This window comes from Myotis lucifugus, unplaced genomic scaffold (assembly GCF_000147115.1).
Source record: "Myotis lucifugus unplaced genomic scaffold, Myoluc2.0 scaffold_10, whole genome shotgun sequence".
In the NCBI taxonomy this organism is placed as follows: domain Eukaryota; kingdom Metazoa; phylum Chordata; class Mammalia; order Chiroptera; family Vespertilionidae; genus Myotis; species Myotis lucifugus.
The window spans coordinates 513,476-528,796 of NW_005871058.1; the positions used below are offsets into that span (position 1 = coordinate 513,476).

General features: G+C 37.1%; 1 protein-coding gene across 17 annotated transcripts in view; it reads right to left on the reverse strand.

Moving 5' to 3' along the window:
* Positions 1–2,837: 2,837 nt before the first annotated feature.
* HCFC2 (host cell factor C2) overlaps positions 2,838–15,321 on the reverse strand; it is a 46,137-nt gene continuing 33,653 nt past the window's right edge. For 2 of the 17 annotated variants that reach the window (XM_023749860.1, XM_023749858.1), the window contains exons 13-14: positions 14,920–15,205; positions 10,807–11,056 (exon numbers count right to left, since the gene is read on the reverse strand). In XM_023749860.1, coding sequence (XP_023605628.1) covers positions 10,914–11,056; positions 14,920–15,205 — 429 coding nt within the window. In that variant the 3' untranslated portion in view covers positions 10,807–10,913. Of the gene's footprint in view, positions 2,864–6,542; positions 10,769–10,798; positions 11,057–11,687; positions 15,206–15,321 lie in introns of those variants that run through there. The other 15 variants (XM_023749849.1, XM_023749848.1, XM_023749845.1 and 12 more) reach the window with 15 other exon arrangements.

Genomic DNA, 15,321 nt, shown 5'->3' on the forward strand with positions numbered 1-15,321 from the left:
GCTTTAAAGTAGGTAAAACCAGGTCACTTTGGGTTATGTGACTTTCATACTCTGAGAGAATCTTAGCATTCTGCATGTGCCAGGTACATAATCTCCTTTTACACACATAAGAGGTAGTCATGGAGTCTTTCTTGGCTTATGTTGCACTGAACTGAATATGTTTTCGTCCCCTCTGGAATGTCATAAGTATGTAAGTTCCTACATTAACCTACAAGTGTGTGTTTTTAAAAAATGTAAGTTTGTACATACTGCTTTTATAAATATCCAAGAGAGAAATGGGCTCAGAGACTAAGTCATAGATAGAATATATATAAAAGTTAAGATATAAATTATCTAATTCAGGGGCACCAAAAATATGCACTTAAAATAGACTAGCTTTTTTTTTTTAATATTCTTATTGATTTTCTACAGAGAGAAAGGGAGAAGGATAGAGAGTTAGAAACATCGATGAGAGAGAAACATCAATCAGCTGCCTCCTGCACATCTCCCACCGGGGATGTGCCCGCAACCCAGGTACATGCCCTTGACCGGAATCGAACCTGGGACCCTTCAGTCCGCAGGCCGATGCTCTATCCACTGAGCCAAACCGGTTTCGGCATAGGCTAGCTTTTGGTGTAGCTCTTAACTTAGTATCATTTATATGAGTAGCTGAAAAGTATATTTTATCACATAAAGCAACAAATATTCTCTTGTTTGGGACTGTTGATAAAATAACTTTCCCTAAGAGATTTTTTTAAAAAATCTTGCACTGCAAGATTTCATTCTTAGCAAATGGTAGAAGCTATTTTTTTTCCCATGTTTCATGCCTAATTGCTACTGCTGTAGGAAATCCTTTTAGTTGGACCCTCATAACTATGTTCAGTTAGCATTATTAAAGGTAACTAGTATTCCTTTAACACACCAAGGCCATCCAGAAAACAGGCTTTTTTTTTTTTTTTTTTTAAAGAAAGGAAAATACTGAATAGATACTACATAGTAGGAGGAAGAGAAATACAAATAGCTTAAAACGTCCTCATACCCAATTATATGACACTAGGAAGGTAAAATTCTCTCTGGAGTAAAGCATCTCTATTATTATGAGGCAGAGAAGGGGCAGATAGGAGCTAATGAAGAAGCTATAGTCCCTTACATATTTATTTCAAGACTTTTTATTTATACCTGATTTTACAGAATCCCTTCAAATCATGCGCCACAGCTGACATTGGATGGATTAATTTCTCTGGCTTCTGGCCATCACCTTTCAAAATGTAAACGTGCAATAGTACATACAGGTTTCCCTGACCATGCTTCCAGAAAGTTTTCTTTTGCACTGCATATTAAATAGATACTTGTGCAAGGCAATGTATTATAAGAACTCCTATGCCAAGGTTAATGCCAGCAAGTGTGCCCCCCAAAAGTCAGATATGTGCTGGCTCTGTCTATAGTAACCTAATGTCCATGGATTAGTTCTGGGGGTGCAAGTTATAAGTTTGGTAGGTAATTTCTCCATCTTCTACAAAAATACGTAAGATTAAAAAGTTCTGACACTACAGCGTAAACTTTTGCCTCTAAGGCTGTGGTTCTCAACCTCTGGCCCTTTAAATGCAGTTCCTCATGTTGTGACCCAACCATAAAGTTATTTTCGTTGCTACTTCATAAGTGTAATGTTGCTAGTTATAAATCATAATGTAAATATCTGATATGCAGGATGGTCTTAGGCAACCCCTGTGAAAGGGCCGTTCGACCGCCAAAGGGGTTGCGACCCACAGGTTGAGAACCACTGCTCTAAGGTATAATTTAGGTCGTCTTCATCCTCTAAAACAAACAGTAACAATTTTGTGTCTTTTGCACCTGTTTTCCAAAGTTCAATTTCAGAGTACATGTGAATGAAAGATATTTTCAAACCTTAAACACCGGGTAATTGATGTAAAACAAGTTGCTGGGCAAAAGATAAGTCATAACAGACAGTGCCTCCAGCCAGGACAGGTATGCCAAGAGGCCTATTCATGCATAGATAATCCCCAATCCTATGTTTACAAGAAATCAGATCCAAATCCGTTTTTCAGACCAAAGCAATGACTAATCAAAGAACACAAAGGAGTAATTTGGGCTGACAGCCATTAAAGGAAATGGCAGAGCCATTCTTTTAGAGAAAGAGTATAACTAAAGAATGGTTTTTGTACATTTCTAACCTTGCAAGTAGCAGTCTCATAAAAGTGCTATCTTATAGAACAGTGCAAAGCAGAGAGCTTGGCACCCTGGAATTCTGTATAGACTATACACTACCATGTTTCCTACTTACATCAAGGGCACAATAAAGCAAATTTTAATTTGGACGTCATTTCCAATTGAAGGCAGTCTAGATACCCTTGATAACCCCCAGCTTATAAAACCAAATGCTGGATAAAATACAAGCAACATTGTAAATTAATATTAAATAATACACAATATCTTAAAATATACCACTGAATTGACATGAAAGTAAGTCATCGCAAAACTCCCAAAATGAGGTGAAAATAGGAAACCTATGAGGTAAGACAGTACCAAATCCCACTTTGCCCTGAGACTTGTGTTGAGCTGGAGACCATGAAACAGCAGCAGCGGGGCGACTGGACCTAAAGCCTGAGGCTCACTGGAGTCCAGAAGGGCCACCACAGAAAAGTGAGCAGCTAGGAAATTTGCCTGCCTCCACTGTGGTGCTGGGTGGCGGGAGATAAGTCACCAGCTCCCTCAAATTCAGACAGGCCAGCCCTCCACGTTTGTGATCTGAAATCACAGAACCTTCAAGCTGGTCAAGTGGTTTCAGTTGGTAGCTCCTCCTGCAGTGTCTGGCAGAGCAAACTCTCCTCAGGACCTCAATTTCAATCCATGCTTCAAATAATTCCTATTTCCCAAGGAAAATAAGTTTAAACTCGAGGGAAAATGGCACCATGAGGGAAAAACAACACAGTGTATACAACAGTGGAATCACACACAAGGACTCTAAAGGAAAAAGTAATTTGTAAAGGAATAGAAGCATGGAAAATACGAAGAATGAGCAAAAGATTACACAGAGAACAAACAAGATTTGTAAACCAAATAAAACTCATTGAAATAAAGACCTGGCCAAGTGGCTCAGTTGGTGCAGCGTCATCTCATACACCAGAAGGCTGCAGTTTGATTATTCCCAGTCAGGGCACATATTTAGGTTGCAGGTTCGATCCCTGTCAGGGTATGTACAAGAGGCAACCACTGGATGTTTCTATCTCACATCCATGTTTCTCTGAGAATCAATAAAAACATCTTCTGGTGAAGATCTAAAAAAAGAAAAACCCAACAAATAGAGGGGGGAAAAATAAACACCTCCCCCCAAAAAAACCCCAAGACATAATTTATGACAAGGACCTAGAAATAAATCCAACTTATATTTGTAATCACAATAAATATAAATGTACAAAACTATGCAATTAAAAAGATAGTTTCCCTTTGGTCTTTTGAGTGTGTCTCCTGCAAATTCAAAATATAAGACCAAAAACAGATTTAAGATATTCAGATAAAGACTAACCAAAATCTTGCTATAGTAACAAAATAATAAAACTAAGGCAGCAAACAACATTCATAGAGATAGAGTCCCTGCATGGTTATAAAGGGTCCAAAATTCACCAGGGAAGACAGAATTCTAAATTAGTATGTATCTAATAATAAAGCCAAAAAAGAAAGAAAGAAAATAATGATAACTTCAAGAGACATTGAAAAATCTATCATAATCAGATCATGAGACTTCAGGAAATAAGAAATCAAGTAAAAGGTGAATTAGTACAGAGATTTACACAGAACAACTAACAAGTTTGATTTAATGACATGATACTCCACTATTGGGGAACACACATTCTTTTCCGAGATCAGACGAGATCGGGCGCGTTCAGGTGGTATGGCCTTAGACCACACATTCTTTTCAAGTATATGTGGAACATGCATGAAAATTGATCACTTGATAAATCATAAAGCTATTTTCATTTCAGAAAACTGAAACCTTATAGCTCATATTCTCTACAAAATGCTAATAAACTATAACACTTCAGTCCCCAGCATCTCCACTAAAAAACAAATATATAACACACCCTGGCATGTGGTAATAACTTTAAAAATAACAATTGGGCTAATATTCAAAGCTCTGGAATATTTAATATTTTAATTTTTAAAAAGGCACAAATAAACTAATAGGAATGAGAAAGGCTCATAACTACAGATGCTATGGAAACTAAAAATGTAAAGATAACATGGCTTCATATAAAAAAAATTTTAAACTAAGATGAAATGGAGAAATCACTAGAAAAAAAATATTAATCAAAACTGTGTGCTTGCTTTGGCAGCACATATACAAAACTAACACAACATAAAATCTTTATGATCCTACAACCCCTAAAGAAATGGAAGCAATAGTTAAAATTCTTCTCTTAATGACAAATGGCCTTAAAGACAAGGTCCAGCCCTGGCCGGTGTAGCTCAGTGGATAGAGCGTGGGCCTATGGACTGAAGGGTCTTAGGTTTGATTCCCATCAAGGGCACATACCTGGGTTGCAGGCTCGATCCCCAGTGTGGGGTGTGCAGGAGGCAGCCAATCAATGATTCTCTCATATCATTGATGTTCCTATCTCTCTCTTCACCTTTCCCTTCCTCTGTGAAGTCAAGAATGTTAAAAAAATAAAAGACAAGGTCCAATCTGAAACTCTTCCAGACAATTGAAAAACTCATTTCATGAGGCTAGTCTAACGTTGATACTACGACTAGACATGAAAGGAGTATTATAGGCCGATTTCACTCACCAATATAGGCGTAAATATCCTAAACAGAACACTGGCAAACTGAGTCCAGCAATGTATTAAAATGCATGAGTGCATGCACACACACCCATGACAAAGTTGGGTTTGTCCTAGGAATTAAAGATTGGTTGAATATTAAAAAGTCAACTACCATAATTTTATACATTAACATTAAGAAGAACAATTCTACCATTTAAATAGATAAAAAGTAATAAAATTCAACATCCATTCATAATAAAACTATTAACCAACTAGAACTAGAAGGGAATCCCTCCTTAACCCAATAAAGGACTTTTGTGGGGGAAAAATACTGAACTGAAATGTTGAAAGCATTCCCTTTAAATCGGGGCTAAGACAAGGATGTTCATTATCAGTTCTTTTCTACTATACTACAGGTCCTTGCCACTGCAGAAATGTAACAAGAAATGTTTTTAAAGGTAAAAGGGTCAGAAAGGGAGAACACTTCACTATTTGCAGATGATATAATTATATAAAAATTCAAAAGGACATCTAGATACATTATTAGAACTAATAAAAGTTTAGCATGGTTGCTGGATACAAAAATCAACACATAGTAACAATCCTATATAATAAAAGGCTAATATACAAATAGACCGAATGGCAGAACAACCGAACAACCGGTCGCTATGATGTGCGCTGACCACCAGGGGGCGAGCGCGGAACATGGCGGGCGTTGGCAACAGGCAGCAGAGCATGGAACATGGTGGGCATCGGCCACGGCGGGATGGTGGAGGTGAGCGGGGGCGCCAGACCAAGGCGGGGTGCCAGTTACTGTCATTGGGGTGAGCCTCTGGTGGTTACTGAAAATTCTTTGCTCCTGCACGCCATGGTCCCGCCCAGCACTCGCACCTGCTGCTGGCACTGGCCCTGCTCGCACCCGCTGCCGACACCTGGCACTGGCCCTGATCGCTCGGCACTGTCAGCGGGTGCAAGTGGTGGCTGCTGGCCCCAATTGCCCCTCAGGGCTTCTCCACCTCCCCCTGCTCCTGAGGGGCAATCAGGGCTGGAGCTGCCACTCACACCCACTGCTGGCGCCAGTCTGGCTTGCACCTGTAGCTTGCGCTGGAACCGCCACTCGCATCCGCTGCCAGCACCTGGAGCAGGTCCTGACTGCTTGCACCCGCTGCTGGCGCCAGCTCTAATCGCTCCACACTGTCAGTGGGTGCGAGCGGGGCCGGCGCCATAAGCACATAGCTAGCGGCAGCAGCAGGAGTAGGGCTGCAGGCAGACAGGGGACCGGGGGCTGTGGTGGGAGGGGCCGGGAGGGGGTGTGAAGAATGGGCCTAGACCTGCCCCTGTGCCCACCGCAGCCTCGCGGCCCTCAGTTCCTTTCAAGGTGCACGAATTCGTGCACTAGGCCCCTAGTATATGTATAATCAGCAACAACCAGTTAGAATAAAAAGTGTAATTAAAAAAAAAAACTTACCACAGCATTAGAAAATACAAAACTCCTAGGAAGAAATCTAAGACATGAAGGCCTTTATGGAGAAAAATTATTAAAGTTTATTGAGAGATATTAAAAGACCAAATAAATGGAAAGACATACAATGTTTTTGGCTAGGAAGACTCATTATTGAAAATCAATTTTCTCCAAATGGATCAACAGATTCAATACAATTACAAAAGATATTACACAAACTGGGAGAAGATATATGCAACATGTTTAAATGACAAAGGATTGGTATCCAGAATATATAAAGAAATATGAATCAATGAAAAAAGACACACACCAGACAGAAAAATGGGCAAAAGACATGAAAACATTTTTATATATGGGAAAAAACTAATTTCACAGAAAAGGAAACATGTTTACATACGGGGGGAAAAAACTAAATTTCATTAATAACCAGGGAAATTTGAATGAAACCCACAGTAAGACACAATATAATAGCTATCCAATTGACGAGTATAAAAGACAGTCAAGACCACGAGTTTGCTAAGACGTGGAGCAATGCCACTCAACCACTGCCAGTGGGAGTGTAAACGGGTACAAATGCTTTACCAGACAGTTCCGCATGGCCAAGTAAAACCTGCTTCTTAGAGCAGCGGTTCTCAAATTTTTGGTCTTAGGGCCTCTTTACATCCTTAACAATTACTGATGATCTCAAATTGCTGTTGTTCGTGTGGGTTATATTTATAAATATTTGCCGTATTAGAAATTAAGAGACATTTTCAAAACACAAAAATACACAGGTACATACTTGATTAGCTATCGGTGTGATGATGTCATCATAACTCTGGAAAACATTTAAACTCATGAAGAATGAGAGTGAAAAGGACAAATAATGTCTTAGGATTTTATGAAAATAGTTTTGTCCTCAGAGACCCCCTGAAAGGGGCTCAGGGACCCTTAGAGGTCCCTGGACGACACTTTGAAAACAACTGCTAAGAGCAACTCTTGAGCATGTGCCACCAGGATACATGTTCAAAAATTCATTCATTCCTCAAATAGATGTGGAGCATCTACCATGTGCCAGGCATTGTTCTAGACGTTGTGAATGTCTAAATGGGCAAAACAGACAAACCCCTGCCCGCACAGAGTTTACATTATAATTGGCAGAATGTTCATAGCAGCGTTATTCATAACAACTAAAAACTGGAAACCCAAATCTCCATGAACAGAACAGATAAATTATGGTATAGGCAGGTAATGGAATACTATACAGCAGTGAAAACAAATGAAATACAGTTACATGTATAAACATGGATGGAATCTCAAAAACAATTGTCAAAAAAAGTCACAGAAGAATACATACTGCATAATGCCACTTACATAACAGTTCAGAAACAGGTAAATCTAAACAACATATTAGGGATACAGACATAGATGGTAGAACCATAAATAAAAACATGGAATTATTAACAAAAAAATCCAGAATAATGTTTGCCTCACGTGGTGTGTGTGAAGAGAGGACAAACGGAGGACTCTAGGCATCTGAGAATGTTCTAGTTCTTAAGCTGCTGGTTGACCATATGCATGATCATTTATTCCACAAAACATATAAAAGAAAAATGGCATAAGGTTATATAATATATAATTTCATCAACAAAGAGAGGGAACATCTCCCCAATATTTCAGCCACTTCTGTGCACTGCAAATTAACCAATTATGGTAACTGGTGGGGAAGAAGTGCATGATAATATGAGAAAAGGAATGAGCATGGGCTATTTCTTATAGAAGTTAACTGAGTTCCCATAGGATCAGGATCCTACGAGGTATTATAAGCAGTGCCAGACTCAGAGTCACTAGCATAATTCTGGTTAACTGGTTATTTTGTACACTGGGTATAATTATTTGAATAAAGTGAGAATGAAATGATAGATGATGCAAATTCCAAAATAAGCTGAGAAGGACACCGTCTCTTTACTGAATTCAGTTGACTTTCAAAAGCACAAATTCTCTTTGGCACATTCTTCTAATAATGCATTTATTTGTTAAGTAATAAAAAAACATGGAAAGTGCATAGCTATTGACAGTTTGTCCACATCGATCAGTCGTAGGTGCCAAGCTGATCACTCAGATGTCATAAACAATTTTGAAATCTTATCTTTGTCAAGTTCATCAATGGCAGTGATACTTTGCAGATCAAACAAGATACAGTTAAGGTACAATGTCTTCTCCTGATTCAGGCTATTAGCTACCAATTTCAGTATACTATGTAAAAATTTGAGAAAAAGATCTTAAAACTATATATTCCCTATACCCAAACAGGGCAGGCTAAAGGTATTATCTTGAGTTAGGGAGTTGGTGCAAGAGGTAGACTAAGCCCAGCAGTAAATGGCTGGCAAACCACTCCCAGGAAATGGGGAAGTAGGAAGTAGATTCCCCAGGTCCAACTCATCAGAAAGTTCCAGACATTGCTGTTGCCATTTAAAAAATCTCAGGTGGCTACAAGACCCAAATCCTACCCATATTTAAGCTGGCATGGACAATGCCACCAGGGGGTGTTAGCCTGCAACTGAGAGCAAAATGATTTTGGATCGAGCAGTTAGTTGGACCTTCAGAACAATGCCCACTCTCTCACGTGCTATGCAGCCACGAGTGGCACACGCACACCTTTGTTATACTGGATGGTAATTATCACACCTGTAGCTTTTTCCTCCGTCTCCTATAAGAAACAGAGAAAGTAGGAGGGAACCTTTCTCAAGTGCTTAGGGAACTTCCATTCTATCTCCCCAGATAGGAGGAGGAACGGATAATCCTCTTGGTCAGAGCTGGACACCTTTTGGACCATGATTTGCTAGTGGGAAGAGTTAACTCTATGTTCAGAAACAAATACCAGCTGCTACCTTTTATTTTTAACGTGTGTATGCTCCGATACAGAGGGTTCTTTTTGTACCTTCTCAATTCTCATGCTGAGTAAGGAATGAAGTCTTCAGCTTCTTGTCTCTGGGTGGTAAGGAGACCAGGAAGGGGGAGTGGGTAGATGAGGGACCATTTCCTTCTCTACTACAGCTTTCATATCTGACATGCTTCCAATCCATATTTTTTGCACCTTCAGAGGTTGTATGTAAACACCCTGACATCTCTGAGCATCCTGCAAAGACTTTTTGCTGAACTAGCAAATCAAATCAGGAAATAGGAAATCCTTCTGTTCCCTCCACAGCCTCACTCTATGACTTCCTACCCTTCTCTCTATCCAAAGCCAAAGGCTTCATAATCCTGTATTCTCAAGACTTTTGAATTTGAAGTACTGCACAGTAGTCAGACTGTGAATTTCATGAACTTTAAGTACAAGCTTCTTGCTCAAATCAAGTTATGCAAGATACCAACTATGCAAAACAAAAGAACCTTCAACATACTCATTTTCAGATGTCTGGGCTGAGAGGAATAGTCACACAAGTGGACATTTTCCTAATTTTAGTTCTTTAGAGGTTGGAAAAGAAGTAAATGGATATTAATAAAATAATCTATTTTTAACGAGGCTGATATCCTTGAATTTTATAGCCTTTCTTTCTTCATTCAGTTTATAGAAATTATTGTTTCTACGCAGAATGTTGTAGTTCATGTTTTTCCACGCCTGATAAAAAAGTCTTTTCCTGATCATAAGAATATATAAGTATGGGGATTCCCAACTACACCTGGGAAACTTGGAAGGAAGGTGTGCCAATGTTATTTTGTTCTCCAGTAGTGTAAGAATCCTTGGTCCCACAAGCTCAGAGGTGACAAAGTGACCTGACTGGAAATGTAACGGAATCCAGTGTGGCTCTAATGCTGGTGTTCCACATCCTCCAGCAGTTCCCTGTGCTTAAATATTAACAATAGGTAGCTTTTTCTAATGTTAGACAACTACCCATGGCTTTCCTATAGGGAAACAGGGAAATTAACTTTGAAAATATTTTTAGCTCATTTTCCTGATCATCCAATGTTTAAAATCATATTCCAGCAATGCCCACTGGTTTCACACTAAATGCTGAGATCTTTTAGACCAAAGGCTTCCTCATGAGATCCATGCACACTTACATTAAACTCCTTTTAGCCTAGTAAATATGGGACATATCCCTTATTTATCCCGTAACTTCTCTCAGGAACCTAAGTAATAATAGCAGGACAGGGGAAGACGAAGCTGGAGTCTTCATTTCCTCCAAAGCCTTATTAAATCTGCTAAAAACTCTTTCCCTTTCAAAGCCTCCCTCCCCTTTTAACTCCAACTTGATAAAAGGGAGTGAGAGTATGAAGAGATATAAAGGTGACAATTTTCTGTAATAATTTGTTGAAATATTTAAGTACCAGCTAAGTGGGTAATATGGGAGAGACAAAAGGACCCAGTCTCCGCCTCAGAGATCTACCACCTGGCAGAGGGAGAGGAACAATTCTAACAAATAGAGCACACAGTCTAGAGGCGGCTGTGACAGAAGATTTAACAAAGGGCAGTGGGGGTACAAGAAGAAGGAGTAGAATCTACCTGGAAATGGAGTGTCAGGAAAGGCTTCATTTCATAAGGTTGGCAAAATTTGACCTGAATCTTGAAAAAATGGGTGGAGATCAGTAGAGATGGAAAAAGAGACAGAAATACATAAAGAAAGGTAGAGCATTGTATCAAAGAAACTAAAAAAAACTTGTGAAAGTTTCAAGAGAATGGTTAAAAGGACTAAGTATAATCAAAGAATTCACTGGATCTGGGAAATGAGAAGTATCCCTGACCTTTGCAAGATCCATTTCCATGGTGTAGCAGGACAGAAGCCTGGCTGCTGAGAGTTAAAAATGGGTGAAAAGCATAAGGACAAAAAGATTAAATAGATTTCACTTATATCTGGAATCCAAAAAAAATCAAAATAAATGAATAAACAGAACAAACAGAAACAAACCTTCAAAGGGGAGGTGGGTATGGAGATAGGTGAAAAGATGAACGGGAATAAGAGATGCAAAATTCCAGTTATAAATTAAAAATGCATGGGGATAAATAGTGTACAGCACAGAAAATAGTCAATTATAGCATCATAACTTTGCATGGTGACAGATAGGTACTAAACTTATCGTGGTGATCACATCATAAGGTATATAAATGTTGAATCACTATGTTGTACACCTGAAACAAATATAATACTATATGCCAACTATGCTTTAATAAAAAAAAATTTTAAGAGTAAGTAGAAGACAAAAAAAGAGCTGACCAGTTTAGACTGTTTTTGGAGCTATTTACCTTTTTACTTACAAACAGACTAGTTCAGCTATAATAGGGTTAGGCTTTACATTTCTGTAAGAAAATGACTACCTAACACAATCCACTAACTTAAAAACAAATTTTTTAGACACAATCCATTCTTTATGAACCTGCCTATATTATTTTACATGACTAATATAAAATCAACATTTCTATAAGTTTACTCTGCCATCACTAATTTTCTTTTATATAGTTCAAAATAAATAACACCTATACTTGGTAATAGTAGAAAAGGTGCTTTATTTTACATATCATTGGTACATAATACATAAAACTGCCTAAAGTAAATCTTGAAAAACATAACTGTCAGTTAAACCTTAAATGATGAAAGACCAAGTCTATTTTGCAACTTACTTCATTTATGACCAGATGACTACAATAATTTTAAATACTAAAAATCTCTTCATATCCAATGTTACAAGTGATTTTTATGCTACAAGTGCTGCACTTTTAATAATAAAAATATCTTCAGTTATAGTAGACCATATCTCTAATCAGAACAAACTTTTGCTAGTCTACACGTCTTTGAAATAATGATCAACAGTTTCACCTTCTTATAGATCATTATATTTATGTGATTGGGTTATAGGGCAGGGGGGCCTCATACATGCAATGAGATTATTTCCATTTTTTAAAAAATGCGGGTGAAAGTGAGTTTATAATACCCTATTTCTAGTTAAATTGCCAAAAACAGTTTACTAAACTAAAATGAAACCAATACAATATTTTAGAAAACATAATTCGAAGAGCATGCAACATCAAAATCTTTTTACTACATAAATGAACCAAAGTTGCAGAGCCCAGGAAGAGGACTGTGGCACAAAGACTTGTACATCTGAATTGCTTACCCAGCTGGGAGGAGTAAAGAAACTAATTTAACTAAGTGTAAATCCTCTTATGATATCTGCATTACATAGCCCACTGCTACTCAACGGGATCTCACCTTAGAAATGTACCAATCATAAGCTAAATGTGCTTCTCTTATTATTTACCCCAATCCATTCTAGTCATGAACACACAGCTCAAAGATCTCTTATTAACTGTTAATGTCAAAGCCACAGAGATTTCTCAATGGCATCTTTCAGTCACCAATCACTTATCAGAGAGATAAATGTGACTAGTATTTAATGTACAAATGCTAAAAAAATGATAAATTCTGGGCTAATTCACAAAGTAAAAACATTTGCTATTTTAACAAATCCTTTCAGAAAGAAAGAATGCCTTTCTCTCTAGAAAATAAGGCAGATGTTAGAACCAAAGGTTCATATTTACCTCCTGGTCTAGGACAGTAGAAGCATTTAAGCAAAGTAAACTAAATCAAATACAAAATAGGTATAAATGTGCATACTCAAACAAATAATCCATTCTTTGCTTAAAATCAGCTTATTCCTTGTCATTAAGAGAAGTGCTTCAAGATACAAACTGTTAATTAATATAGAGAATAAGGGGTTTAAAGCCAGACCTTTTTCTAATAAAGCAAAAAGGTCATTAAAATAATTGGGCCTGATACACATACTTACTATAACTTTCCATCCTTACTCTTTATAACTAAACGCGCACACATACACAACAAACCCTAGCATTTAATATGTGCAAAATTGCTTACCATTTATTTTAACTTTGGTTACGTTTTTGTTTAACCTATATCAGACACATTATAGAAGTTATACAAATGATTACAAACATAATAATGAGGTAAGTTAAAATTCTACTAGTGCAAAAAGCAAGCATATGCCAAAAAGCCAAGCATATGAGTTACACAAATGCAGAATGAAGCTCTCACCAAGGGTGGTCCTGGGATAACAAACCAGAGAAGCTCCTTGTAAACATTGTTTGTAAAATACACATTTAAAGATTAAGGATTCATACAGCCACAAAAAAGGTATTCTAATAACACCATAGTAGTGCATTTATTTTACCTTTAGAGTTTGGAAATCACTCAGTATGCATCTAACAATTTGCATATTTTCTTCAAGAGAAATTTAATTAGTGAGACACATTAATTACAAATACTGTAGTATAAAAATCCCACTTCTTTACAAAAATTATATATTAAAATATTCTATACACTTTAAATTAGTAACTGGAACATACATATATATCAATTCTGCACAATTAAACCTATCTTTGCTTGGAGTATTATACATGAAGTTGGAGGACATAGCTACTCAGTCAACCTAAACTGGCATAGGTTATAAGGTACAAAAAAGATAGACCTGTGCCTCTGCAGTTCTTAGTTTGAAATATCTTTTCTGCAATTATTGCTCTGTATCTATTCCCGATTTGAATAGGCAGTGAAACCAAGAAATTACTAAAAGGTTTAAAACAGGTTACCTGGAGCAGAGTATCCACAATGCCTCTCTGCATCTTTATGGTCGTAATGGAACCTGAGTAAGCTATCTAATGCTTGTATTTCAGTTGTAAAAAAGTTTATACAATTTTAAGGTAAAAACAATGCAAAAATAAAATATTTAGAGCATTTACAAAAATCTTACAAATGTTTAAAACACTATTTCAAAATTTGTGTCCTTTTAAGGTGCTTCTTTCTTTTTGCAATAAGGGGAACATGCACTTTAATTTTGAATGTTTTAGTTTCAGCAAAAGCAAAGTTAGGGCCATGAAAACAGATGTTAAAATGTTCAGGGATATGCTTCACTTCTGATGAAAATATAGAATTTAAGTGCTGAAAGGGACCTTAAAGATAAAATTTTAAAACTCCCTCATCTATTAATGAGGAAATTGAGGGCCAGATAAGTGCTTTGGCCAAAAATATATTCCAATATATCACCCTGGTATGAATCAAGAAAACCCATTATATTTTGCCATGATTCTGGAAAAATAATAAAAATTCAAAAGCAGTTTCTGAACTTGCCTCTTTTTTAATTTCATTAAGTTCTGTGCTAACTATATATAAACAAAGAAATCAAATGGCTGCTAAAATTAGTAAAACAAATATTACCCAATAGAAGACAGTTGTTAGAGGATCACTGATCATATAAAGTTAGAGGACGTACTCATAGACAGGGCCTTTACAATGTAGGGAATGTTTACGGTATAAGACAGCACACTGTACAACAGCCAGTTACTAGAATCTCCTCAATAACCCTAGGATGACTGAGTTACATGACCTTTATAAAATATATTGGGGTAATAATGTCTTCTAGCTTTTATCTTAATTTTACTATTTTCCTTTATAAAAGAGCTATAACTATAACAAAGAATCCATATACTAAATCTCAGAGAGTCTTTGCGTCTTTTCTATTTTTATTTGGATCTAGAATTGAGCAAATACATTTTAAGAACAGCTTACAAATTCAAATTCATAAGTGCTAGAAATACAAAGAATACTCTTTTTAAATGACAAATCTTCATAACCAGTTACTAATAAATAAACATAATCACAATAGCTTTAGTAAAAACAATTCAATTTAAAGGTGTTTTTTTATTGTTACCTTGAAGCCATCGAACTTGTGTAGCTGGTCCATATCCCTTTTCATTCTTTGCTGATATCCTGAACACAATGGCAGGTCTGGATGTATAATCAATATGTGCATTTGCAAGTTGCCCAGTGGTCACTATACATGATGTCTTAAGACCACAATAAATCCTCATAAAAACAAGTTGACTTGGATTATCTTGTATTTGTGCTGTGCGGATTGCCAAGTAGGCTGAATATTCCAAAATATTTCCAGAAGGTGAAGTTGGAGGTTCCCAGGAAAGATGGATACCCTCAACATTCTTGAAGAGAGGAGAGGAAAAAAAACAGGTAAAGGTTCTGAAGTTTTCTCTACTATGTTAACTCTATCTTTAGAATACAAAATGCTTTTTGTATTAGATGTTAGAACTTTTATTGT